Source organism: Hakea prostrata, chromosome 2 (assembly GCF_041222555.1).
Source record: "Hakea prostrata isolate BN-2017 chromosome 2, UWA_Hpros_2, whole genome shotgun sequence".
Taxonomy (NCBI): domain Eukaryota; kingdom Viridiplantae; phylum Streptophyta; class Magnoliopsida; order Proteales; family Proteaceae; genus Hakea; species Hakea prostrata.
In genome coordinates this window covers 67681663-67706139 of record NC_142601.1, presented here as the reverse complement: position 1 = coordinate 67706139, position 24477 = coordinate 67681663, and the positions used below count along the sequence as shown (strand labels likewise).

Here is a 24477-nt window from a genome sequence, read left to right as displayed (position 1 = left end):
CAAAAATGCTATCGCAGCAACAAAACAAGGGTGCGTTAATGAGTTGTCTGGAGGAGTTCTTCGATGGAAACGAACAACAATCACAGACGATGGGTATTTTGGTCCAACAAAAACTGAAGGAATATTTTGGTCACAAAACGAGCAAAACACTATCACGGATTTTAGACCTGAAAGGAAGAGAGGTTGTGCTTCGGGACTTAGGAACTGATTTTCCTAAACCAATAATTGCTTCATGCAATGGTCTTGTGTTGTTTCGTGATTATCCAGAACTTGGTGATCATTATGTTGGAAATCTTTTTAGTAGAAAAGGAAATATTTTGCATCTGCAGAGTTACAATAACTCATCCCTATGCAGGTTTCTTGGGTTCACATATATTAAAGAAACAAGAGAGTACAAGATTGTGTGTCTGATGCATGAGAATGGTGAGATTCTGAGGTTTCGTGTCATGATCTTCACACTCGGGTCTAATACATGGACAGAAGTGCTTGCTGCTGATGACCCGTCTGAACCTAATTGGCAAATGAAATTTGGCTATTCAGATCATCATCATCTTTTTCCAGATCTCATATCCATGTATCCAGTCACACCTGTATGTATTAACAATTTCATGCATTCCCTAATTGCAACGGAATCCAATCAAGTCTTGCTTACCATAGACACCAACAATGGAACTTTTCACAGTAATGATCTAGCCTTTGATACTTTACCAGGTCGATCAATGGTGAATTTAGGAGGATTCTTTGCTGTTCATTACAGTTATATCATGCAAATTGAAGTATGGATTTTGAAGGACTTTTACAAACAATAGTGGATTCCACAACTTTACTTCGAACTTGAAGGTGTACCTCCTAGTTTAAAACGACTTTTCCTAATTGGTACTCTTGGCAACGGAAAAATACTTTTGTATTCAGACTGGAATAAAGGCTCTTGTTATGCATTTGATGTCCGGTCGAGGAATGTGATAAAGACTTTCCCACTTTCTAGAGCTAATCGACATTTTTGTGTGCAACATGTAAACAGTCTCATTCAAGTGAATCATTTAACTTTTTAACCTATGAGAAATCAATGGAAAGTTCAATTCTCTTCTATCATCTCTTTCTTTCTATAGGGAGGAGCCACCCTAGAATAGCATTGTTTTTTTTTTTTTTTTTCTGCCAAGGGCCTAACAGAGGCCTTTTAATTTTTAATTTTCCTTTATTTTTATTTATTTATTTATTTTTCTTTAAGTGAAAGTAAATTCCCTTTATTTTTCTTTAGTGAAAGTAATTTTCCCATTTGTGAAAGTCTCAATGTCTAAATTTTATAAAGCTTTTTCTGATAAGTAAAGTCTAAAGTTCTAGCCTTCCTAATACGTCAACGCTATCTTGATTCTTGGTTGGATTATTGGTTGTTCTACTTTTTTTTGCTAGTATAAAATAATCTTGAATGGTTGTTAATGTAACTGGGTAATAAAACAATCTGTAAAAGTCAATTGAGAGATAATTATTCTATACTAAAATTTGTGAGTGAGAAATGTATATAAATATTATTTGAATTATAATTTGAATATTTGAATTTGAATTACAATTTATTTACATTCAAACTCTACAAGTTGTTAACACTTTAATTATAACTCAAATTTTTGCTGATCGGTTGGAGATAAGATCAATCGAGGATATAGTTATTTACGATGTATTTGATTTTGAATTTGAATTTAGAAACAATGGACAATTCAACGTCTCATTTGTATATTAGAGACTGTGAGAAGCAGCAGCTTTTGAATAACAATAGTTTTTTATTTTTTTTTTAATATATCTTTTGGTAATTCATCTCATGGTGTTTGGTGTTGTAGCTTATCAGTTTTATATGTTGTAAATTATGTTAATTTATGAGGAGTGTATCAAATAAAAGTGTGGGAAGGGTTTTGGTCTTAATAACATCATCTTAGTATTTTACTTATAATTGATTAATTGTTAATGTTTTGATTAATAAGTTTTTTTTATCAAATTTCGTTGTCAATTTTTGATAAATTTTCATTCCACAATTTATTCTCAAGGACAATCACTAAACCATTTTTCATTTTTTACCAAAAAAAATATTTGGAGTAAAAATAGAACAGAAGGAGAAACTACTGCAACCTTCTAATTTTGCTCAGAAGTTTCAAGAGAGGAGATGAATCCGAAGCCTAGGAAAGCTGTTGCAGCGAGAAAGCTGTGGTGGGTTAAGGAGGAGGAGTCGCTGGAGGTGTTCTTCGCCGGAAACGAAGGAACAACGATGAAAGAACATGAGGGTATTTTCGTCAGACAAAATCTGAAGGGGTATTTTGGGCACAAAACGAGCAAAGCGTGATATTAATATATCACCGTCTGGGGGCAAACTGCAAACGGATATTTAAAGATTGAGGTTTAAGTGTTAATTATTTCAATGAACAATGGTAAAACGTGTAAATAACAAAAGATGCTAGATATCAATTTAATTTTACCTTTCCTCAGGGAGACACATGTAAATTTATGGCTTTTCAATTTTTGTGTCTCAAGACTCTCAACTGGGTACGCACCGGTTTTGGAATTTGAACAAATTCAAAACCGGGAGTGTTAGAACCGCGAAAGTTTAAAATGTTCCGCGGCAAACGATTCAAAGTTTCGCACTGTTTGACTGTTCGAAATCAAATTTCCGCGCCAATTATATATAGTTCACCGTCATATTCTCATAGTTCCGTAAGCATTTGCTTTTGCCTGATCTTCGGTTGAAGCCTCTCACAGAAGAAAGATCTTCGGTTGCAGCTCGTCTCTCTCGTTTTCCCTTGCTAAGTTCTATTCTCATTGTTCAATCGGAAGCAACGTTCTCCACAATGGCGGACATCGCTCACCTAGAAAAGATGGGCAGAGAGCTAAAATGTCCGATATGGTAATCTCTGCGCTGAGAACTCTCAATCATCTTTGGGTACTGCTAGGGTTCTTTTCCACCTAGGGAAACCGTATCTGGAGCCTGAATCTCTTATTTTGTTTACTATCATTTATCCCCTTTCCTGGAGAACTATCTGTCAATCTTGAAGTTGCTTTTAGCGATTATTGCTATGTAAGAAAATAGATTTGAAGATAAGGAATGGCTTAGAATCTGATTTTTTGTGATGTCCGAGTTTGCAGCTTGAGCCTGCTGTATTCAGCCGCTTCACTCACCTGCAATCACGTATTTTGCAAGTAAGCTCTGCTGCCTATTTAAAGATATCCCTTTGCAGTAATTTTGTTTTTAATAATGAAATGTGTCCGTGCATTATTTATTTACTTGTGATCCTGTCCTTTGCAGTTTATGTATTTTGAAATCCATGAAGTCGGCATCAAACTGCCCGGTTTGCAAAGTTCCATTTCAACGAAGGGGTATGTTGTCTGGAAACCTTATTCACACTGAAAATGGAATATAGTATTAGATGGAATTGAAATATAAATAGGTTTTTTTCATTGCCTCAAGTCACTTTCTTTCAAGAGACAATTACACTTTATTGCAGGTTTTTATCCAACCCCATCCTTCCCAAGAAGAACAAAAAAGAAACTCATTTTCTTAGAATTATCACATGAAGAAAAGGAAGAGTAGTTATGTTGTGTATCTAGTTTGACTTGCCTAGTTGAATTTGAGCAGTAATTAAAATAGATCTGCATGTTATGGGCCCCTTAAGCTATAAGAGAATTTTGGAGGACACAGAAGATGTTCCAGATGCCACTTTAGCAAGTTAATAGAGTTACCTAGTTTGGTAAAATAAAATAGAAAGCTCATGAGCTGAAAATTGGAAAGGTTTCTTGGTAGAATCATGAAACCTGATTGACACAAATTGATATATACAAAGTGAATGCTCAAACAGGTCTTATCTTTCTGTAACTGTACCTCTATAGTCCTAGTCTACTATTGTGCTGCCTGATGTCTTTCAGAAAGGTATAACAGGTATACAAAATCAAGAATCTGATTTGCTTTTGCTTATTTAGTTATTCATGAGAATAAGTATATAGCCAGCAAAAAGTTTGCCTAGTAGGAATTCTTATGAGGAATTGTATGTATTGGTTGAGATGGTATTCATGATGGCTTTGCACATTTTTCAACTGAAGATGCTTATGCTCTCCCTCCTATTTTAATAACTATTGTGGCTGCAGAGGTTCGACCTGCTCCTCACATGGATAACTTGGTAAACATCTACAAAAGCATGGAAGTTGCTTCAGGAATCAATGTATTCACCACCCAGATAGCACCAGCAACCGGCTTATCTGGTAAGATAAGGGACACTCAACTGAAATACATTAGCTTCATCGAAGTTTTATAATTTTCAGGCAATCAAATAATCTTTTACTTGTAAAGAGACAACAAAGGGGAATCTGAGGTCTATGATTTACTCTACTTAACTGGCCCAAATTGTAGTCTAGAACATCCAGTGCCTCACATTGTGCATCTTAATGATGGAAAGAAAACCATAAATGTAAATATGTATTTGATTACTTAACTATCTTTTCCCAGAAAACCCAACATTGTTCTTGTTCTGTTTTTAGTTTTTGATGATCAGTGGTTCCAACGCATGTGTAGTAGATGAATTTAAAAATCAAAGTGGAACAGTATGAGCATAACTTTATTTTTTTTCTTTTTCATTTTTCTTCAAAATAATGCATTAAAAGAATGATGGTTTATCAATACATAGTAATGGATTTATTTACCTCACAACAGAAGAAGAGATCATACATACATTTTGATATTTATTGGTTGGGTTGTCATCTTGTTAGAATGATACCCTAGGTACACTTCTCCATGCCTAGGCACTTACCTATTTAACATTTACCTACAGCGTATCACTTAAGTCCCATTTGCTCTTCCTTTTCTCAACGGGTGTTGCCTCGGTTGATAACAGAAACTGCCTCTGTTCAGAAGCCAAAATGATGTACAGTATGGGAAGGATCTACAGGAGTAGATCAAATGTTAATGCAAGTTCAGGAAATTAGAGGTCAGATTAGAGGAAATTAGAGGTCAGGAAATTGAAGGGGCATAATTAAGCAACTCATGCTCATGGATTTTTGGGTATAAAAAATTATGATGAAGAATGGTTTGTACTTCTATAAAATAAAATACTAGCACCAACCTTTATTGCCAACACATCAAGGCATGTTTTTTGAATGCCAGGTATTTCATATTTATGTGTGTTTAATTGACTAGATATGGGTAATTACATGCACAAGGCAACACCTTGGGAGTCATGGCCTGTTGTTGCCTAGGCACTGTGTTGGCAACATTTTTACTCCAATGCACATTGACTAAGAAAAAGTTAATGAATTGGTTATGTTGTTATATCCATGGTTAAATCTATAAAAAATGTATCTCAGATGTCAATGGAATTTATACACTAGAGACAAATTTGATCAAAGTACAGCTTTTCTTCACTTTGCTAGTTCACTTATATTTAGAGAACTAATGTACCGTCTTGTAGATAACTCTGGTTTTGACATTTTTTTCAAAATTTTTCCCTTTCTAAAAAGAATGACCTCTAGCAAAAAAGGATGCCATCAACCTGTCTGCATGTATCAAACATCGACCTGCATGTTGGCACTGTTGAACACCTAATGATATTCTTCTTTAAGAAGGAAAAATATAATCAGAAAGAAAGTAAAGTAAATATGCATTGTTCAAGTGTCTGCAGAAGTGGAAACAATAGTATAGTTATTGTAGGGAAAATGGTTACAGCAAACATGTTTTTTTATAATTGTTTAGAAGGTGAATTAATTTTCCATTGTTGGCATCGTGAAATTGACATTTACATAAATTCTTTGTTAACTCACTCAAAGTTTATATATTTCTTGCATTTGGTTGTACTAGAATGAAGTTAGTTTTGTTAACCACATCAGATCATTAGTATATGGTGTGGATTTTTCTATTGATTTTGGGGGGAATCACATCCTAGCTCAAATTTATGCATTTTATTGTGTTTTTGGTTGTTTTGTTGTTGAAAGATGGGCAGAACCAACCCAAAGAAAGGAATGATCTGGCTAATCTGAAGATTGGTGGGAAAACCCGTCAAGGGAACAAGAAAAAAAGAAACTTCGAAGGAAAAGATACAGAACCTGTGAAAGCCAATGAAAAGCTTCCTAGTCCTCACCTGGCGAAACCATCTTTTCCAGCCAAGAAGAGGGTACATGTGCCGCAATATCCTCTGTCTGAGACTCCAGCTAGGCTCAAAAGATCAGATGAAGGATTTGGTAAATCTGTTGAACAAGAGCGACTGGATAGTCCAGTCCTGCCAAACAAAAAGCCTACTTTTACAGAAGTCGGAGAGCCCATGTTGTCTCCCTTCTTCTGGCTTAAGGAAAGAAATCCTGAGGATGATGATGATGCAGATAAGTTTTGCAGTCAACACACCGAAGATGATACTGTCATGGATACACCACAAAAGGCTCCTTCCTTTAGCGATCTAAAGGATTCAGATGATGAGACTCCCACTAAACTGACAGACAATGTAAGTATTCTATTACAATCACAAACACATTGATGATTTAAAATTCAAGCTCATCCATGGAGCTGAGAATACCCTCCCAACCTCACTGACAGGTTTGGTGGTTTGACTAGCATGTTTTAAACCAGCATTTATAGCAGTTCTGTTGCTTTAGGAGTTACAGATTGTAGAACAGAATAAATCCCCTTTGACTAACTTCTGTAGCTTAAAGAAGTTTCAAGTCGGTCTCTAGCCTTTTTGGTTGTTTTAGAAGTCTCTATCTTCTTCAACATACTGTGACCTGCGTTTTTCACTCTGACATTCTCTACCCATTTCAACATTCTATGTTGTATGCCATTCTCGGCGAACATAAATATTGCTTCAGTCAGGTTACTAGTTGTCCCCCCTCCTTTTTAGTCATTCTTAATCTTTGCATATGTTTTATTTTGGGTTTATCTTTTGAAGGAAGAAGTGCACAATGGATTCAGGATTGGGGATGCTTTTGACAGTGAAATTTTTGAATGGACGCAAAGAGCTTGCTCTCCTGAACTTTGTTCAACACCAATTAAGAATCAGGTATTACATCTGACCATACAAATTCACTGATTTTTTTTTGGACTATGTGAATATGCTACCAAGAAATGGTTAATCTCCTCTCCCATCCAGATTAGCTCAGCTGCTCCACATTTAATAATAACTGACGTGCAGGAAGTAAAAAAAGATCAACTCTTTGTTATTCAAGAGGAAAGTCATGTGACTTTGCATGTTTGTACCACATCTCATGGAGGACAAACCATTTCAGAAAATTTGAGAAGCATTAGTGCCAAACAGGGAGCTGAAAATAGAAATGCAGATTTGTCTAATTCTTCATCCCCAGCAAATGAAACTTCAGAGGACGCAAAGGAAAAAAGGAAATTCAAGAAAAGGGCTAAAAGAACCAATGGAAGATCCCTAGGGAAGCGTCTTAAACTATCATTAGACAAAGATCATGGAGAAGTGACTACTGATTCAGGAGACGTAGAAAATCTTAATGAAGGGAATAGATGTAACATTAATGATGATGCTCTATATTATGTCAGAAGAAACATTAGGAGGGGTAAAAAGACCGGTTCCATTGCTACTATTTTAGGAAAAGGGCAAAATGTTTCTACAGGATCAACTGAAGCAGAAATCAGGAATCAAAGAGACGGCAAAATGAGTTTGAAGTTCTCTGTTTCTGCAGCTGAGGAGCCTAGCAATGATGAAAATTTGGTAATAAGCTGTAAAGCTAGGAAAGGTGGCGACACTGATGATACTCATCATCAGAAGTATCCTAAAAGGACAAAAAGCCGAAGAGTTGATGGTGCTATTGCCGAGGTGCTTACTGAAATCCCTATGAATACAAACCAAGTATCTAAAAATATACATGCCAAAATGCCCCTTTCCTCTATTCCGAAGGCCAGTAATAGTGTGACTCCTCTGTTGGATGAGAATAATAATAGAGTGGTTAAAATGGGGGAAAAGAGGAGGAAAAAGAGATTGAATACCCATACCGATGCTAAGTCAAAGGATGAATCAGTTGATGAAGTCTTGGATGATTCTAACAACGATAATGCAAAGAAGACTAAAAGCAGTGAACATCTTCAAGAAAATCTTCAGGTTAAAGCTCAAAGAAAATTAGAAACAAATGATAAGGTTCTTTCTGTTGCTAATGATAGGTTTCTGCACAAGTGTGAGACACTTTCCAATCAAATTCAGTGTGCTTTCTGTCGTTCTTCTCAATGTTCAGAGGTATTCCAATTTCTTTCTAATCTCTAGTTCTTTTATTTTCTTCTTCATTTCTCTTTTCTCCAAAATGTCAAGCCTTCAGATTTATAATTTCATAAAAGATTTCAAGTCATAAAAATGATTACAGGCTTCTGGAGAGATGATGCACTATGTCAGAGGCATGCCGGTTGCTTTGGATTATGATGGGGAATCTACTATTATTCATTCACACAAGAAGTGCACTGAATGGTATGCAGTACTTCATGTGAAAGAAAAATGCATGCTCTTAACATTTGTAGACAGCATTACCTATGAATTTTAACTTGGTCGAGTTCAATTGTTATCTTTTTATACCTTTGAGGGCCAGATTAGCACAAACTGTCTAAATATGGCTAGTTTGCCTAACTGCTCCATTCCTTTTCTTGTGCTCCTGTAAGTGAAGAGATAGGAAAAGCTGATGGTTTAACTAGTTTGTTTCTACCTCTATGTGAAAACCTCTTAACTATAGATGGGCTTGTACTATTTTGGTTATGCATTCACCCCCTCCCATAAAAAATTAGACTGTTTTGAATCAGAATGTGATGTTGATTTGTTCATGTTCAAAATGATTCAATTGACCAGTCTGTTCCCAAAGCTGCAATATTAATGGAGTGAAGTTATTTATTTGGGAAGTGATGGGTGTTGAACAAGCCAAGGTATTTTTATAGGTTAGGTATTAAAACTGCCTCAATGGGTTCTACTTTATGAGAGTATTCACTAATAAATTGCTGATATTCAGTCATAGTAATCATAGGTGATGTAACAAAATTTTGGCCGGATACATGTTCTCTTTAGTATTAGTTCTTACCAATTCATACATGTAAAGCAGATAGTAGAATTTATGGTCCCCCCACCCCCCAAAAAAAGAAAAAAAAACACGTTAGTGCCATTATTCTTTGATGGAAAATTTGTTTGCTCATTAATACATGAGACTCGGGAGTCTCCTGACTGTCTATTTGATTGGCTTGAGAATATATATTTTTTAAAGCAGAGTGATTGGTTTTGGAACAAAATTTCCAGAGTTGGCTATTCCAATTCATTGCCAAATATAAAATCTCTTCAATGTTTAATTGCAGGGCACCTAATGTGTATTTTGAAGATGATACTGCTGTCAATCTTGAAACTGAATTAGCAAGAAGTAGAAGGATTAAATGCAGTTGTTGTGGGATCAAAGGTGCTGCTCTTGGGTGTTTCGAGAAAAGCTGCCGCAAGAGCTTTCATTTTCCTTGTGCAAAGTTAGTTTCACAATGTCGATGGGATGATGTAAGTTCAATTTGATTGACTACAGACTCGTATTCATTTTAGAATTAGTGTTGTATTGATGCTTGTACATCAATAAAGATTTAAGAACACATATTGCCTTTAACAGGAGAATTATGTGGTTTTATGCCCCCTTCATACTTCTTCCAAGTTGCCTTGTGAAACTTCTGGACCTCAACAGAAAAGCAGAAAGAGGTTTCTTCCAAAAGTGTATGTTTGCATATTCTCATATTTTATTTTAATATTATTTTTGTCAGTTATAATGTTGAAGCATGCCTGGAATTAACTATTATTGGCTTATATATTATTCATATGTTGTGTAGGGAGTCAAATATCTGTAAAATCAGTGTACCAGTTAAAAATGATTTGGCAATTGGTCAACAATGGAAGCATTCCGGATCTTCTAACAAATGGATTTTCTGTTGCTCAGCCCTAGCTGAAGCAGAGAAGGTAATTCAAGCAACTTGAGTAGCCTTTCGTTGGATACTGAAGAGTCACTAAGGAAAATATTAACAATTGGAACTGCAGAAAACTGTCTCTGAGTTTGCAAAATTGGCTGGTATTTCTGTGGCTAAGACATGGTGTTCCAGCATAACCCATGTCATTGCATCTACAAATGAGAATGGAGCTTGCAAGAGAACTTTAAAATTTTTGATGGGTGTTTTGGAAGGAAAATGGATAATGAAGATCGACTGTAAGTTGCCTTTTTATTTTTTTTCCTCACCCCCCGGGCCCCCAATTTCTGGTACACGGATTTGTCAAACATTACATTTTGTATGCAGGGATTAAAGCTTGCATGGATGCATTGAGGCCTGTTAGTGAGGCTCAACATGAAATTTGTGTTGACGTCCATGGAATCAGGGATGGACCTCGGTTAGGAAGGCTGCGGGTCCTCAACAAGGTATCTTTCTTCTTCTTGAGATTAGTTTTATAGATTTATGAAGGTAAAATTAAGTTATTTCGTTTGCAATTTATGCTGTACGATGCAAATTTTAAGCTTTAGAAAACCCTAGAGTGGCTGAAGGGTGACTGGACTTCTATACACAAGGCCTTTGTTGAGATCTTTAAGATTTGTGTTGACAGCACGTTTACTAATGTTCTAAAATTTGAATATTTTTTTTAATGCAGCAACCAAAGCTTTTCAATGCGTTCGCATTCTATTTGATGGGCGAATTTACTCCTTCATACAAAGGATATCTGCAAGATCTAGTTGTTGCAGCTGGAGGAACTGTTCTACAGAGGAAACCCATTTCAAAAGACAAGGAAATACTATTGTCCGGATCGTCTGGATCGTCAAAATCGATCTTTATAATTTACAGCCTTGAGCTACCCGACAAGTCTGATTCTGCAAGTAAGGCTGAGATCTGCAATCGTAGAAGGGTTGATGCGGAGACTCTGGCGAATTCAGCTGGAGCAAAAGTGGTGAGCAACTCTTGGGTCTTGGACTCCATTGCTGCCTGTAAGGTGCAGAGCCTCGTCTGATAATTGATTTTGGATCTTCGTCTGTAATATACTAATATATAGGGCCCTCTCATATAAAATCTTCTCAAGTACTGAGTTATCCTGAATTTATTTGAGATGTGATTTTATTTTTCGGTAAATAAATATTTTATTAGAAAACTAAAGAACTACAACCCAATTGGCAACACTGAATTTATTATATTTAATTTTTATGCTTTATTAGGGAGTGAGGGGGTCTGGGGATTAGCGGTGCCAAAGTGACATTTATGCCCCTTATATTTTCTTTACTAAAAATACTAAAAAAGTTAAAAAAAATTTCCGTTGCCGGGACTTGAACCCGGGTCTCTCGGGTGAGAACCGAGTATCCTAACCAACTAGACTACAACGGATGGGTGCTAGGACATTAGATACGATGAAATTTGAAGAAAGATACTGATGAAGGATCACCTTAGTAGAGTCCGGATCTGCGACCCGTTGTGCTCCCCTGACAGCTTACCACCAACGGGGGGGTTTTTTTTTTTATTTTTCAGGGTGGGGCCCACTTTTTTGTGGTGGAAAACTCGGGGTCGTATGATCCGGATTACATAGGCCTAATCGTATCCAGTTTAACCCAGCCTAAACTTGCCTAATGGACCTAAATCTGGTTGAATTTGAATTTTGTGCATTTGAAAGTAATAATGAAATGAGAAAATCCTAGGAGGAAATTATAGTTTTTTTGGGGTAAATAGGAAGAAATTATAGGTAACAATCAGATATATGAAGATGGGTAATCGTAAAATTATACCATTGATGTAATTGTAAAAGTCTCTACTCTAATATGAAACAGAGATCGATTTTATTATCTAGCAATGAGGGAATTGGGAGAGAGTAGCATAGAAGGTGAGAAACGAAACCTAAGAGAAGTCACTGCAATTTTAAACCTATTAGGGTTAAAAACAAAGTTGGGCTGGGTCGGGTCAGGTTGGGCCTGACGTCCCAACCCTGCCAGCCCAGCAGTGGCTTGAACTTGCACTTTGCAACTCTAACCCGTTCTCAACGCTGGAAAACCCAACCCATGCTCTGTTTGGGCTCAGAATGGGGCTGGCCCAAGTTTTGTTTGGGCTGGATGAAGCGCACATATATATACATAAAGTCTTTTTGTTATACCTAAAATGAAGAGTAATTTTCATCAGGACCCTGAGGTTTGGTCTACGTCATTTTAGTCCAAAAATATTGAGACTTTGCATTTACCTCCCCTATGTTATAGAAAAAGTTAATTTAAAGAAAAATTATCATTTTTATGACCAATTTGCCTTTACTCTTTCTTTTAATTTAATTTTTTATATACACACCCCCACCTATCATGAAACTCGTGACTCCCCTTTTAATCCAAAAATTATAGAAAAATCCTAAAATTCAAATAAATTTTAAAATGTGACCAAAATGACTCAAGTACCCCTTATCTTAAACCCTATTTGTAAAGTAAAATCTTAGCCGAGATGGATAAAGAGATTCCTCTTCACCCATCTTTTTCATTTCTCATTTGCTCAACTCAACCAAAAAGCAAACAACCATCTTCATTTCAAGTTAATCTTTGCAAATAAGGTTTAAGCTAAGGGGTAATTGAGTCATTTTAACATATAAGGACATGATGGTCATATTTTAAAATTTATTTGAATTCTAGGACATTTCTATAAATTTTGGACTAAAAAGGAAGTCACAAGTTTTATGGTAGGTGAGGGTGTGTATAAAAAAATTAAATTAAAAAAAGAATAAGGGCAAATTGTTCATAAAAGTGACAATTTATACTTAAATTGACATTTTCTATAGCACAAGGAGGAAAAGTCTTAGGTTTTTTGAACTAAAAATGACATAAACCAAATTTCAAGGGTCCAGGTGAAAATTACGCAAAAAAGAAGTGCAAATTGGTTATAGAAACGCTAATTTGTCTTTACATTGATTTTTTTTATAGCATAAGTAGGCAGATGCAAAGTCTCAATTTTTTTGAATTAAAAATGACATAAACCAAACCTTAGGGAGTGCAGATGAAAATTACCATTTGCAAATAGTACTGAGTTTCTCACTCCGTTATTCATGAGTGAATTTAATCCACACGGAATGGTAACAGGAAAGCTTCGCTCTTGTATATCCAAAATTATTTATTATTTACAATAGAAAAATAGAACTGACAAAATGGCATTAAAAATAATGATAAACACAATAATGAAGTTAATGACCATGCTGCAACTAGCTGCTCCACTTTGTTCATCAAGAATGTTTTCCATGATTACTGTGAATTTGGCCAGTAATTCATCATGTTCCGAGAGTTTCTGGTGGACATGGCTTAGGAAAGAAAGTTGACAGTGGATTTTACCATCTCCTGCCCCTTTACACAGATGATCTGATGATGAAACCATTGGTGCCTGATAATCTGAAGAACAATCTTTCTTCTCTGGAATGGGGAAGGTAGAACTCTTTCTATTTTCAACTGAAGCCTTCATTTTTCCCTTCACCAACTCATCATAGTCTAAAGCTTTGGGTGAACAACTTAAGGAAGAATGCTGGGACTGGGTCTTACAATCCCCGATCCTTTGACATGGAAGGTCTGATGATGGAGTTACTGGTTCATGATAATACGTCACTGAATCAGGGAAGGTAAACTTCTTTGTATCTTCAGCATAAATCATCATCTCATCCTTACTTTCAGAAACGAATTTTGAATTACGGGATAGCTCCCCATGTTGCATTTCAGTTGTTAATCCAGATGATCCACAAGAATGGGAAACTGGGCTGCCTGTGCACATAGAGGGTTTCTTCCAACCTTCCCCACTTGGTGTCCTTCTCTTGATAGGGCTTTCACAGCTCAATCTTCCATCAGTGCATTGATCATCACTATTCCCATAACCTGAAACGAATAACTTGCCTCTGATAGCACTAAAGTGGCTTCTTGGAGATGGGGTGTTTATCTCCAAGTTAGGGCCTCTTGTGCAGTTGTCACTCTCTTTATGAATCATATATGTTGACTTTTGTGTTCTGCAGAGAACCTCTTCTAAATCAGATTCAGAATCTTCCACAGAAGAATCACACTCATGTAGCTTATCCTCTGTATCATCTGGCTGATATGTTGACTTGTGTCTTCTGCAGAGAACCTCTTCTAAATCAGATTCAGAATCTTCCACAGAAGAATCACATTCATGTAGCTTATCCTCTGTATCCTCTGGCTGAATAGATTGATCATGTGTTTCAATTTCGTAAGCAGTACCTTCCTTTGAATCATGATCAACTACCTGCAGTCACCCAAAAAAGGCATTTACTGAATATATATCAATATTAAGAAAGCCTTAGATTGTAACACAAAGTGTAGACCCACCTTCAGTGTCTCAAGTTCAATATCATGTTCAGTTATTATTTCTTCAACCAGTCTTAGCTTCTGCTCATATGTAACATCAACGCAGAGCTTGTCAATGATCTGTAGTCGAAATGTAAACATAAGTACCATATTATGAAAAACAACAGAAAGAACTCACTCAAATGGGGAAAAAGAATCTAAGAACCCAAATTAAGGAAGTATATGAAAGGAAAGGCCATTAATTTTTCAAGCTTTAATTACCTCTTTGTTGATCACGTAATTCCCAGGCAGCAGTTTAATAGCAGGATTCTTGAAATTATGCTTATGGAACAGGTTCGCTAGACATTCAAGCACAGACAAACGTTCGCTCTTGTCAGCAGCATAACACAGGGATGCCATTGCCTCATTGATTTGTTTAGGATACTTCCTGAAAACAAGCATGAAAAATGCATGTCTCGAGAGTATAGAGAGAAAATAAGAGCCATAAAAGATTTTCTGCAGAAAACCAGAAAAGAAAAATGCATATTTGGGTTGAATTCAACAAGATCAGAGTATAAAGAGATGACCAGAATTATAGAAACAGATAAATCTCAGAGTACAAGAACGAAATTCAATATTTCGTTGGAAATCAGTTATATGGTACCTGGTTCTGTAAATATTGTAAAGGTTGATGATGAGTAGCTCGCAGAAACGGCCTAATAGATCGAGTGAATCCCTTGTATTTTGGTTTCTTAAGACCAGCTCAGCCTGAAAAAATAAGATACCATGGAGTACTTAGTTTGTAATGTCTTGAGGTGCCATGGAAATAAACAAGAATAGAGTCATAGAGACCTGAACATTAATTTAGTGCACATTGCTCAATAGCTAACTAATCTATTAGCTTTTTTATACCAGTTCAGCTTTAACTTCTGATCTAAATTAGGATTCTATGAGGTTTATGTCTCTCCTCAAACCTGGAAATTATCTGGCTTGTTCTCATGTGGAGGGGGGTTTAACATGAAAATTAAGAATAATAATTACACCTTAACTGATCAGGTAGCTCAACATGAAAGCATATAGATGGCTTTTAAGAATGAATTCCGGCCAAACTGGTTTTCCATTAATATTACCCTGTATAAAGCGGCATCAAATTGCCCACGCTTTAGTTGCAGAACCATGTCTTCTTTGAATCTTTTGATCTTCAACTCTCTCCAGTCTTTCTCATCCTTCAAGCAGATTCGGATACTCTTGAGCAACTTCTTGCTGAAAAGAGCCAAACACACCTCCATTAAAATGCAAAGCAGAGATAATCATGATTCATCATCACTCATATGTATTTATAGAAGATTGAGTACCTTCTTGAGACTCTTCTCCTGTACCTAAACAAGTAGACCAGCTTCTCGTTTAGAGGCATATCCACCTTTTCTTTCTGCACTCGAACCATAAAGGAGTGGAAACAACCAGGAAGAAGAAGGTGAACCTGAGAAGCCATTAATGCTTCTTTGATGATATTGATTAGCTTACATTAGTCTAATTAGTTTGAAGAGTTTTATTATGAGTTGGTGATTAGTTTCATGATTCAAGTAGGTTTCTTAGATACGTGGGTTATCAGGAATCGAATTTGAATTGGAATTGAGGCAGGAACCTGGTTACGTTTTCGATTTAGGCAGGACTCGGTTTCGAATCGTACCAACACTACCGATGCCGATCCAGGTGCGGATCGCCAAACCGATTCCGACATTTTTTCTCTCTTTTCGGCGGTATAAGTTTAAAAGATGGATGTGGATTCGGTTTGGGCCTATGCTGGGCATTTGGTTTGGGCCTGTGATGGGCATTTGGTTTGGGCCTATTTCTGCATTACCTCAGACTGACACCTATTGGGCCCTCGTCTTGTAAATTTTTTTTTTCGTCCAAACCTCGTCTTGTAATTGCTCTTTCGCTGTGGAGGACGAACTTTCATCCTCTCACGGTTATTGCGAAATTAGAATGGAGTGGAAGTGTGGAACTGTGAAACCATGAACTGAACTGAAAGTGTTTATTTTCTTTTACCAAAAAATCAGGGTGTTCGGTTCTCGTTCTTTCCTGCAAATTTGAGAGAATGGCGGAACCTTACATTTGCAGACGTTGAAGAATTGCCTCTTCCCAGACGCTTGAGCTAAGACCTTAGGTATACTTACTCTCATGAGTTCTGAGCATAAATATGGTTTTCTCCGTTAGTAATTTATTTTCTTTTGGGTGCTCTATTTTCTCAATTTGCTTTACCTCCTCCCCTCCCCTGTTTTTGTGTTTATTTTTGGATTTGCAAGGCTAATGGGGGGGGGGGGTTTATTTGAAGCTTTTCATACCGGAATTTCCATGATACCCATAACTCGTTTCCGCCTCTCTTCCTGTTGTGATTCTTACACGTTCTTTTGCTTCAACTACCTCTCAGAAGTTGTTAGATCTTGCAGGTTCTCAAATATCTGGAGATATATGGTTCTTTAAAAATCTGGATTGGACTTCTGTATTCAAATGGATGATGAGTCACGGATGGAAAAGCTTGTCTATAATTTGGCTAAAGAAATAGATGTTAAAAATGGAAAGTTGGAAGAAATGGAACGCAAATATTTTGAACTTTCAGCAGCTTATGGTGGTTTGAAGGAAGAGAAAGAAAGGCTACATCAAGCTTACATTGAGGGTATGCCGTGTTCTATAATTAGTTCTCCCCTCTTAGCAAATTACTACTCTGATTGTGTTTATTCCATAATATTATTTATTTATTTTTTAAGATTGAGTATGTTCATTAACCACTCTCTTAGAGTCACCTGAAGATAACTTATCACAAGCAAGAAGTGATGGTTTTGCCATCCAACTAATACCAGTTTCAGCTTATAGGAACTTGAGTAGCTCCTAAACATGAAAACTTGATGATTTTATCACTAATAGTGAGTGAGAAGTGAGAACTTAATATATTTGGTGGATACATTTTGTGGATGGAGTAATAAGCTTCTATATTTATGTACAAATCTAAAATTTGCCTCCTAGACGACTTACTCTTACATGGTAAGTGTAATGGACTGCCAAATGCAGTTGGCTACATCACATTCACTTTACTTGCATCCATGCTGTTGTGATCTCATTTTGATATGTGCTTTTTTTTCTTCCTAGAAATGAGAAAGATGCAGCACATTGCATCCAATCCCGTCACTTGGTTCTTCCAAAAGAAAAACAACTTAGATTGTGACTTCGAATCTGAAGATGGGAAGTGTGAGGATAACGATGCCCTTGAGTGGGAAATACTGAACTTGGAGAAGAAAAAAGTAAGTATGCTGGTTCGATTTTTATATTTAATTTGAAATTTCCAGAGCCATTATTCTCTATTATGAAATCAAAACTTTGGATTTTTCATCCTTTGGGAAGTCCTTCATTGCCATGATTCATAATGTGGTAGAGCTAACAAGATGAAGAAACTCATATCAGTCTTTGCATGATAATGCCAAATATAAAAGCAAGCTACTTACAGAATGCTGAAGCACTAAATCAGGACATAACTGAAAAGAAAATCAAATAGAATGTGAGGTTAATTTGTGTCTGTCCTTGGAATACCTCCATTGTTAGAAATTACACAGACCTCCCCTAATTAAGTGGTGAAGAGCTGGCCAGGCTAAGCTGGAAGCCTGGAGTAAGAAGTGGAGAAGAGAAGAGGGCACACATAGAAGCTTGCAAACCATAACTCTAGTCATTTTCTCAAATCTGTCCCTAATGATGGGGAATTACATCCTGTGTAAAGAAAATCAAATACTCCTAAAATGAGTTTAACTATCTAACTATGATTCTATTTCAAATAAGGAAGCTAGAAGAATCCAGAACCACAAATCCCATGTACCTAGCTTTCAAAATGAATAGAACAAAATTAACTAAAAGACTCAAACTAGATTCTACTAGATCCAAGACTCAAACTGGACCCAGTTCTTCTCTATCCGGATACACTATTGGGCTTGGGTCTGTCCAAGGCAGTTTGTCTTCACCACTGTGTTTCTGACAATTTCTCAAACTGCCCAACTTTCTAAACCTTGTTACAGTCAACCCCTACACTTATTGATTTACTGTTAGTTTCTAACATCATATGGAAATTAAATTTCATCAATGATTTTAACCTTGAGAGTCAAGTCACTGATTTGTCCACCTTTACCCATTTTTCCTCCTCTTCTTAGAACATCATCTCCCTTTTCTATACTGTAAACCTACCTCCACCCTTGCAAGCCATTCAACCTTTGTTCTTCATCCCAATCCACAGCGCAACTCCACTCCTGCAACTCAACCCCACCACGGCCCCTTTTCTTTGTTGGCAGCATTCAGGAAGATGGTCGGTATTAATCCTGGAAAAGATGAAAACAAATTAGGCAAGGATATACAAGGAAGAAAAAAACTAAAATGGAAACAAAACACAAAGCAATCTTTTTTGATATTGCTAAAACAATAGGGAAAAGAAGTATTAGGCAGAAAGGCCTTCAGACAAATCTAAACTAATTTGGTTCAATATCAAATGTGGGCACATCTACATCTGTATTCTCAACAAAGAATGCTGTCTTGATTCATTCTAGCCATCTGGCTTATGGAAGATCAAAGCTTCAGCGTGTTGGGTCCAATATGGAGCATTAGGTCTTCCAACAAGTTAGATTTTTTGGATATCTTATCCTCTTTTTTGTGTTGCTTCGGTTAAGGTTCCTGTACTTACCCCAAAGCAAAGTTAATGTTTTTCTATCGTATCTGTACTAGCCCAAAGAAAAGTTAATGTTTTTCTATCGTATCTGTACTAGCCCAAAGAAAAGTTAATGTTTTTCTATAGTATCTGTACTAGAAACATGCATGAATATATATTCCAACGTTGCATAAGTTCTCATGTTCGTTATAGTTGTAGATTTCTTATTCAGAAAGATCCCAATAGAGTTGCCTGTCTCACCATAATGTTTATAACCTTTTTTCTGTTCTGAATCCCCATAACGAACCCTGTCCCGAAGGCTTTCATGCAAGCAGAGATTTTTTTGGGGTGGGGTGGGGGGGATTTTTCCTCATGTTTCCTACGCAACCTCACCCCCAACAAATTTTGCTGAGAGGTTGTTTCAGTTCCTTGACCTCAAGCCAGAACTGTGGTTAATTGTGCCAAGGCCCTCCCCAATCTCCATAATGAAATTCCCATGGTTAATTTTGATATTTATGATGATCACCACTTGTGGGTTCTGATTGAACTGTGTCATATCCTTGTGATGTGATGTTTTGGTACTGCAAAACATATCTTATAACATGTTGGATTTTTTTTTCATGTCTGCTTCCTTGTATCTATTGATTTGGTAAACCATCTGTTTTGACAAATAAAAAATAAATAGATTTTGAAAATTCAAGCCTATCATCTTATTGCATCTGGAATGCAGCAAAAGGTAAACAAAGTGAAGGGAAAGTTGCCTGCAGTACAAGACATGGATACTGCCAATATTTACCGTTTGCAGCAGCAGATTGAAGATCTAGGTAAAGAGCTAAGAGAAAAAGTTGATGAAATTGAAGACTTGGAAACCCTAAATCGGGCTTTAATGGTTAAAGAGCGCAGAAATAACCACGAGCTACAAGAAGCTCGGAGGGAACTCATAAATGTAATGATTTTCCTAACTTTGTTTTTCAATTGCATGTCCCTGTTTTATGCTCTATGCGTTTCTCTTCCTCCCCCCCCCCTGAAAAAAAAAAAAAAAAGAAAAAAAAAAAGAAGAAGAAAAGAAAAAGAAGAAGAAGAAGAAAAAAGTGCTTCTTTTCCTGGCCTCCTTGATGTCTAGGTACACTATCAGACTTCTTCTCAAACCACAGGATTTTGAAGAATTATTCACTAAAAGCACCAAAATCGGGATCAAGCGATTGGGGGAGATCAATGTGGAACCATTTCAAGAAGTCTGCTCGCAGAAGTTTTCAGCTGAAGATTGGGAGGTCAAATCTGCTGAGATTTGCTCTTTCTGGCAAGAACAAGTTAAAAATTCAGATTGGCATCCTTTTAAAAAGATTCATGTACATGGAGAACTGAAAGTATGTAATTGTCTCCCCAATCTGTAGATACTGTTTCAATGTTTTCTACTTACTGATCATATCTCTGAAATTCGTCTCCCCAATCTGTAGATACTGTTTCAATGTTTTCTACTTACTGATCGTATCTCTGAAATTCTGCTCATAGCTACTGAAAAAAAGATGTAAAAACATATTTTATTCATCATTATGGACTGGGAATTGCAGGAAACTGTTGATGACAAAGATGAAAAATTAAGAGAGCTCAAAGAGGAGTGGGGTGATAAAGTATATAATTCTGTGGCCACTGCATTGTTAGAGTTAAACGAGTACAATGCTAGTGGGAGATACGTGGTTCCAGAACTCTGGAACTTCAGAGAAGGACGAAAAGCCAGCTTGCAAGAGGTTATCCAACACATTCTCAATCCGGTAAGGACCCGTAAGCGCCAAAGAAGATATGATCAAGGCTAGAAGTCATTTCAAATTAGAGATATTATTGTGCTTTGACACTAAATGTAATTTGTGTCACTTGAACGTTTGCTGGACTTGCTCATAGGATGACTGGCCTCAGTTGGAAGGAACAACCATTGTTTGTGACTATTCAGATGTTGATTTGGAACCGCATATTCATCTCATTGTCCACTGTCCCTGGGAAAGTTTCAGGTTGCATTTGGTTTTCTTAACCTTCTTATTCAGATGTTGTATTTGTATTCGGGCATTTCTTTGACCCTACAAAGCCTTGTAGAGATATGTGTTACACCATTCTGTAAAAGAGGATCCTATTCACAAATTAGCATTTTTTTTTTTAAGTTTATGAGTTTAAATTAATGCCGTTGCCATTGAAGATCTACTGACTGACCAGGTGTAAAAGGTCATTTTATGATTGCGGCCACTGCAATGGCGGCTTCAATGAAAATGCTGCCAGGATTAAAAAGACATTGTCCCAAGTATCTGAGTATCTGTTGCTTGTGGCCAGGCAGGAAAGGGAGGGGTCTCCTAGATATTTTCTTGCAATGTTTGATCTCTCCAGCTAAAGTTTAATGTTGGTTGCGGAAAAGTTTCATTCCAGAAACCGGGTGATGGGCCCTTTCAGCTTGAGAGAGATGAGGAAATGTTTGAAAACCATATTGTGCAAGACAATCGAGTTAGCTGCAGAGGGAAGAAGAGTCCCTGGAGGAAGCTTGGTGAATTCAGCGACCAAAAATTTTTAAAAAATTCGCTAGAGGAAGGGCTTGAACCTTCGACCTTGTGGTTAACAGCCACACGCTCTAACCAACTGAGCTACTCCAGCAGATTTACTATTTAATGGATGTTGCCTAGATACTACTTAAAAAAAGAACATGTTCTTCAACTCAAAGGTCATACTCAAATCATAGCTGCATAGGAATTGCAGTGGTAGGTTAACGCCTTCTCATGTGGTACATAAGTCCATCTCTAACTCTGCAGCATCGCCAACAATTGAATAACTATGGCCTAGATTAATCAAATATTAATAATTGACCAATCATGTGATGTTCTTGGGTTTTAGAAACATGATCTCATGCATCACTTGATTTCGGAACACAATTTTAGAATTTACTTTCCAAAATACCAGACATACAAATAACGTCTCCGACATTCTTTTATTTCTTTTGGACTCTTGGGGCCTAAAACTGCTCACCTTAGTTTGATTGCTTTTACCTTTCGGCCTAGAACAAGAAGGATAATTGTTCCAGTTCCATCATTCTCTTTTTTGATCTTCTCAAAACAATCACCTACATTTCGAATTTGTTAACTTCAACTGTCTTAGATCACATTGTCTGTACGTTCACTACCTGTGTTCATTACTTGTCATTTTTTTTTTGAATTCATCTTTTAGAAGATGAACTCAAATCAACTATTGGATCAATTTGAGTAATGTGTCTTATCAGCAACTCGAACAAATCGCAGAATCTATGAAATCTTTAAACTCACTCACAATAAAATGCCAATCGAATTCCACACACAATGAGAGAGCATGTAGGTTGAAACTTTTAATTGAACACATTAAAACTGGTTTGCTATTAATAAGGGAGGACCCTTAAGAAACTGGAATACAGGAGAACACTACAATGATCTACATGGTATCGACCATGAGAGCCCGAGCTGCTCAGAGAGCCTTTTCTCCACTAATAATAACCCCAAACAGTAAAACTGTGTTTGGGATGGAGGCATGACTGATCAAAGAAGAAATCTAATGATAAGTTACATATATTTATGTATGTATGTATGAGATAATGCACTAGTACTACTACTAATACACCTCTCTGCTCGCTAGCTGATCAGGCAAGGAGTGAAGGATTTCTGGAATTAACTTCGGTCTTGGGCTTAACAGACCTTCATCTCAAAGCATTGAAACATGTGTTCCAATGCTGATAGCTCCTCTGCGATCTCCACTGGTTGTTCCTTCTCCTTGGCTAGGCGTTGTTGGAACTCATGAATCTTGTTAAGGCCTGCTCCAACATCAACAGCAATCTCATTCTTCTTTGCATGAAGTTTTGCATTCTCCTGTTGTGCATCCTTTAACTTCCTCTTCAATGATCTATATGCATCAAGGGACCTGAGTAGCTGCTCTGAAAGAGCCCTGTTTTTCTCTTGGAGAGCTGCATAAATTTGAGCTTCTCCTGTTCTCCCAGAACTCTCCTTGTGCTCAGCAGCACAAAGCTTCACCTTCGACAACAATTTCTCGTTCTGTGCTCTGAGATCATTAAGGTGCTCCTCAGTATCATTCAGTTCTTGGACCTTCCTAGATAGTTCAGCAACCATTATCTCCTTCTCTTTCCCCAAGCTTGAGAACATCCTTTCAAGGCTCTTCCGGGCGGCCAAGCTCACGGTGAGCTCCTCCCTTAGTCTCTGTTCTTCATTGGTTATTGGTTCCGGCAGTAGTCTCTTGTCCTTTGTTATATGACCAGACTTGAGCTCCGGGTCATTCCGGCGAATATCAGTACTGCACCGCCGCAGCTCTGCTACCCTTCTCTTCCCAAATGACTCCGATTTCTGGATCCGATGTTTAACATCATCAAGAATGTTCATCATCCCTGCAACTCTTTGCATTTTCCTTCCATCATCTCTTTTTCCAACCCCATTGTGTTCTTGGATTAGTTTCAGTAACAGCTTGATACTTGTTTCAACGCCTATAAAAAAAACAAAACATAACAAAATCCTAAAACTTGAGCGAAACATACAAAATGGGATTCAAATGTTAATTTGTAGAAACAAACTTTGACTGTTTATATTGAGGGATATATATATATGTTGATAGATAAAATCACCTTGTAAAGTATATTCTTCAGGGCAGACAGAAGAAGCTGATGGACGAAGTAATTCAGGAGACGAATTCGGGCGGATCTTATTCATAATCACACAAACAAGAAGATGGGATCAAGAACAAAGAAAAGCTTTTGGTGAGAGGAAACCACCTCAACGAAAGGAAAGAAAGAAAGGGTTTTATTTGCTGGTTCTTGAATATTCTTTTTTCTGTTATTGAGAGATCCAAGAAAGAGAGGAAAGTCCTTTCTTCTTCCTCTGCTTCTTCTTCTCTGGGTTTCAACCTCCCTCCCTCTCTCTGTCTCTCTCTCTCCCCCTTTCTCTTCCTATTGTCTACTTTTGTTGCTCTTCCCGTTAGGGGGATAAGCGAGAGGATTGGTTCAGGGTAGTTAAATTCTCCTGAAACCGTGGCTGATGCATGGTTTGACCCTTTCATGGGCAGTTAGATTGCTTCTCCTTCTCATACAATAACAGCTGGTGAATCTCACCCTCGCGTCTAGATGGGGTTGACCTCTGACTACCTGATTAAATATTGCACCAAAATGATATAGTTAAGTTGAAAGGTATTTTGATGCAATAAATGTCAGTCTCTGCAGAAGGAGAGTGACCCCATTCGTGTAGGCCTTTGGATGGGTGACCCGTGGCATGTGCTGGTACCAAAGCAGCCATGTGTCGCCCATCCAGAGGTCTAGGTGGATGCATGGATGCTTTCCTTGGGCAAAGAGGATCTGGTTTCATCTTGATCACCACCATTCATATATAATTTCATGTACCATACATGAATGCCAATTGCTTCTCGTTCTTTTGGATACAGTGTTCTTTAGTGTACATACGTGTGTGGACTCTTACCTTCTAACCATGTTGAGATTCAGATCCTGGCATTGAAGGCTAATTTCTAAACAGTTCCATTGATGCCCA

General features: G+C 37.1%; 3 protein-coding genes and 2 non-coding genes across 6 annotated transcripts; 2 read left to right on the top strand and 3 right to left on the bottom strand.

Moving 5' to 3' along the window:
* The first annotated feature begins 2713 nt into the window (after positions 1-2713).
* BRCA1 (breast cancer susceptibility1) lies at positions 2714-11130 on the top strand. The gene is made up of 14 exons (XM_089146129.1): positions 2714-2887; positions 3127-3180; positions 3287-3357; positions 4123-4236; positions 5959-6461; positions 6903-7013; positions 7146-8207; positions 8332-8432; positions 9299-9485; positions 9592-9692; positions 9806-9932; positions 10011-10176; positions 10265-10383; positions 10611-11130. Exons 1-14 carry the CDS (start codon positions 2832-2834, stop codon positions 10962-10964), a joined length of 3126 nt encoding a protein of 1041 aa, XP_089002255.1. The 5' UTR covers positions 2714-2831; the 3' UTR covers positions 10965-11130.
* A 129-nt stretch (positions 11131-11259) lies between these two features.
* Positions 11260-11332, bottom strand: TRNAE-CUC (transfer RNA glutamic acid (anticodon CUC)). The gene has a single exon. It is a non-coding gene; the product is annotated as a tRNA-Glu (tRNA).
* A 4915-nt stretch (positions 11333-16247) lies between these two features.
* On the top strand, positions 16248-21150 carry LOC149025914 (factor of DNA methylation 2-like). Of its 2 annotated transcripts, none has more exons than XM_089146127.1 (7): positions 16248-16417; positions 16701-16927; positions 17398-17549; positions 19662-19877; positions 20086-20298; positions 20503-20703; positions 20831-21150. In XM_089146127.1, the coding sequence occupies exons 2-7, from the start codon at positions 16762-16764 to the stop codon at positions 20999-21001; spliced, it is 1119 nt and encodes a 372-aa protein (XP_089002253.1). In that variant the 5' UTR covers positions 16248-16417; positions 16701-16761; the 3' UTR covers positions 21002-21150. The 2 variants fall into 2 exon arrangements, with proteins under 2 accessions (XP_089002253.1, XP_089002254.1); XM_089146128.1 differs by having other exon boundaries at positions 16692-16927.
* A 341-nt stretch (positions 21151-21491) lies between these two features.
* On the bottom strand, positions 21492-21565 carry TRNAN-GUU (transfer RNA asparagine (anticodon GUU)). The gene has a single exon. It is a non-coding gene; the product is annotated as a tRNA-Asn (tRNA).
* Positions 21566-22299: 734 nt separating this feature from the next.
* LOC149025912 (uncharacterized) lies at positions 22300-23978 on the bottom strand. The gene is made up of 2 exons (XM_089143214.1): positions 23565-23978; positions 22300-23426 (listed from the first exon to the last, which is right to left on the bottom strand). Exons 1-2 carry the CDS (start codon positions 23647-23649, stop codon positions 22621-22623), a joined length of 891 nt encoding a protein of 296 aa, XP_088999340.1. The 5' UTR covers positions 23650-23978; the 3' UTR covers positions 22300-22620.
* Positions 23979-24477: the final 499 nt, after the last annotated feature.

Excerpts from the sequence above, each read along its gene's own strand:
- BRCA1 (XM_089146129.1), top strand. The coding sequence starts at position 2,832 with ATGGCGGACATCGCTCACCTAGAAAAGATGGGCAGAGAGCTAAAATGT. Across the intron at positions 3,181-3,286 it reads TGCAATCACGTATTTTGCAA|TTTATGTATTTTGAAATCCA; the intron begins GTAAGCTCTGCT and ends TGTCCTTTGCAG. Across the intron at positions 3,358-4,122 it reads AGTTCCATTTCAACGAAGGG|AGGTTCGACCTGCTCCTCAC; the intron begins GTATGTTGTCTG and ends TTGTGGCTGCAG.
- LOC149025914 (XM_089146127.1), top strand. The coding sequence starts at position 16,762 with ATGGATGATGAGTCACGGATGGAAAAGCTTGTCTATAATTTGGCTAAA. Across the intron at positions 16,928-17,397 it reads ACATCAAGCTTACATTGAGG|AAATGAGAAAGATGCAGCAC; the intron begins GTATGCCGTGTT and ends TTTTCTTCCTAG. Across the intron at positions 20,299-20,502 it reads ATGTACATGGAGAACTGAAA|GAAACTGTTGATGACAAAGA; the intron begins GTATGTAATTGT and ends TGGGAATTGCAG.
- LOC149025912 (XM_089143214.1), bottom strand. The coding sequence starts at position 23,649 with ATGAATAAGATCCGCCCGAATTCGTCTCCTGAATTACTTCGTCCATCA. Across the intron at positions 23,427-23,564 it reads TGAAGAATATACTTTACAAG|GCGTTGAAACAAGTATCAAG; the intron begins GTGATTTTATCT and ends TTTTTTTTATAG.